Here is a 2,500-nt window from a genome sequence, read left to right on the forward strand (position 1 = left end):
ATGCCTACATACATATTCAATGAACACGTAGCACAGTCATCTGCATCACGCCAAGTAGGCAAGGCTATGGGCACGTCTACATCAAGATCTCTTTTTTTCCATCTGGCTGACCCGGCACCCCATGCGTCGTTGTTTATTTAGCCCAGTGTTTCCCAACCTTTTTTGTCTCATGTACCCCCTAAGCCTTTTCGTTGTGCCATGAGTACCCCCTAATTCATGCTTTACATCACTTTTTCTATTCCAGTGTGAATACTCCATGCATTTTTAAAAATTACTTATTTTTCCAAGTACCCCCTGCAGTGTGCTCGCGTACCCCTAGTGGTACACGTACCCCTGGTTGGGAAACACTGATTTAGCCTACTGACAAATTTGACTCGGGCAAGCAGCAAGCCACATTTCCCCTCAGAAGTGAGCCGCGAAAATCAATCCCAGATCTTATTTGAAAATGCATTGGCTGTCATTTTTATGGACGTTTGTTCACATTTTCATTGGTGGCGTTTTGCATTGTTTTAAGAGTAGACGGCTTTACATTCTAAATGGCTGGGGTCGTCTATCAGCAGAGAAAAGAGCGCCGAAACTTAACCTAATTCGGCAAACATCCTTCACAACAACGCCACCACACTCAATGGCGGAGACCAATAAATTATCTTGTCCACATCAAACGAGTAATTCCATCATACATTGTGAATGATGCGTGCACGCGCCTGGTGTAACTCTCTCGCGCAGATTGCATTGTTGGTGACCACATCGCAAATCGCTGTTCATTTTCGCGCCTGGTGTAACTCTCTCGCGCAGATTGCTTGGTGACCACCTCCCAAATCGCTGTTCATTTTCAGTTTAACCTGGCGCTGTCAAACGGGCAATGAAGGCAAGCAGAGCGCGAATAAAGCACGCGGAGTCCCGTTGGAATGCTGCAGCAAGTTGGAAACTTAAACTTTCTCTCTATCTCGCTTTCTCTCTCTCTCTCCGCACGGCATTGATTGACAGCTGATATAACTCAGTGCTGTCGGCGATGTCGCATTTTTATAAATAATAAGTTAACAAGACCATCAGGCAACCATCCTTCCAAGCTCAATAACTCGTACATAGAACATAAGCTGCGCTGTCACGTGGTGTGTGTGTTGTGTGTGTGGTTTTATACTTACTATGCGTGTGTAACTAAATTAGGCTACTGCAAATTGCCTCATCCTAACGTCTTTGCCTATCCTGGCTATTTATCACGTGCTATTTTGAGTATGGAGGCGCCCACATAGAAAATCTTGTTTGCGCACAGGTTCTGTTGTTATTACAGTGGTCTCGGGCTTCGGACGGGTTCGGACACAAACATTTTAATTAATCTCGGGCTCGGGTCGGTGTCGATCACTTTTCTGTCGGCTGAGGGCCGGGCTCGAACAGAAAAAAACGGCCCGAGCCACACTCTAGTGTGTGTGTGTGTGTGTGTGTGTGTGTGTGTGTGTGTGTGTGTGTGTGTGTGTGTGTGTGTGTGTGTGTGTGTGTGACTGACCTTGGTCTGCAGGGCCGGCAGTGTATCCAGACGGAGCAGTTTGTGCCTGCGTAGCCGTGGTAACGGGCAGACGCGCGCCGCCGAGGCGGGAGGGGGGAGTGGCAGGGGGGCGGGGTCTTCAGCACGGGACTTCCTGAGTGGCTCACCTGCACACGGCGACCTGCACACAGGTAGGCACAGCACAGGGCTCAGGGCACAGGGCACAGGTAGGCACAGCACAGGGCACAGGGCGGGAACAAAAAACATGTTAAAGAAGAAGGAACGCACGCGACTAAGACCGCCTGAGGAGGACCCCGGTTTGAGTCCGGCCGGGGTCATTTCCCGATCCCACCCCGTCTCGCTGTCCCACTCACTTCCTGTCACCATCTCAGACTGTCCTATCAAATAAAGGCATAAAAGCCCCTAAAATACAGTATATTTAAAAAAAAACTTCTCTCTGCCATTTACTGTCATCTCCCAAACTGTCCCGTCAAAATAAAGGACTAAAAAGCCCCCTGGCCTCCACACACATGACGTGGGCCAATGATGTTTTAGTAGTAGCACATGTCAGGGGGGTGCAACTACAGCTAATGCCACTATTGTATGGATTAAATGTTTTTGTAGTGGATTATCTAAGAAGCATATTCATTGCAGTTACATTAACTACCAATTACTAATTAAAATGTATGGGCATTCGCTGCGGTTGTGTCACCAGACATCTGAGCCCCCAAAAAACGCCATTGACCCACATACACATAAAAAAATCCATGCAAGAGAAGCTGCGTATTCGTTTCACTCTCCAAGCGAGCCGGATGACGGGTCGGCATTGGCAAGGATCCAGACAGTGTAGTTCTGCCCTTTCCTGGACAGGAGTATTTATGGGCGAAGGTGCCCTTGCAGTTCACCCCCTCTCTCGATAGGATTTATGGGCAAAGACAGACAGACGCCCTTGCCACAGTGGCTGCCCGGGCATGTGGGTCCAAGAGATGAGAGTGCCTGTATCCAGGACTCCAGTTG

The 2,500-nt window shown here is 48.8% G+C and overlaps 1 protein-coding gene across 1 annotated transcript in view; it reads right to left on the minus strand.

The window, feature by feature from the left end:
• Positions 1–2,500, minus strand: part of LOC134436706 (pneumococcal serine-rich repeat protein) — a 29,293-nt gene that overhangs the window by 16,491 nt on the left and 10,302 nt on the right. Inside the window, exon 6 of the mRNA XM_063186043.1 lies at positions 1,505–1,664. Coding sequence (XP_063042113.1) covers positions 1,505–1,664 — 160 coding nt within the window. The remainder of the gene's footprint in view (positions 1–1,504; positions 1,665–2,500) is intronic.

This window comes from Engraulis encrasicolus, chromosome 20 (assembly GCF_034702125.1).
Source record: "Engraulis encrasicolus isolate BLACKSEA-1 chromosome 20, IST_EnEncr_1.0, whole genome shotgun sequence".
Taxonomy (NCBI): Eukaryota; Metazoa; Chordata; class Actinopteri; order Clupeiformes; family Engraulidae; genus Engraulis; species Engraulis encrasicolus.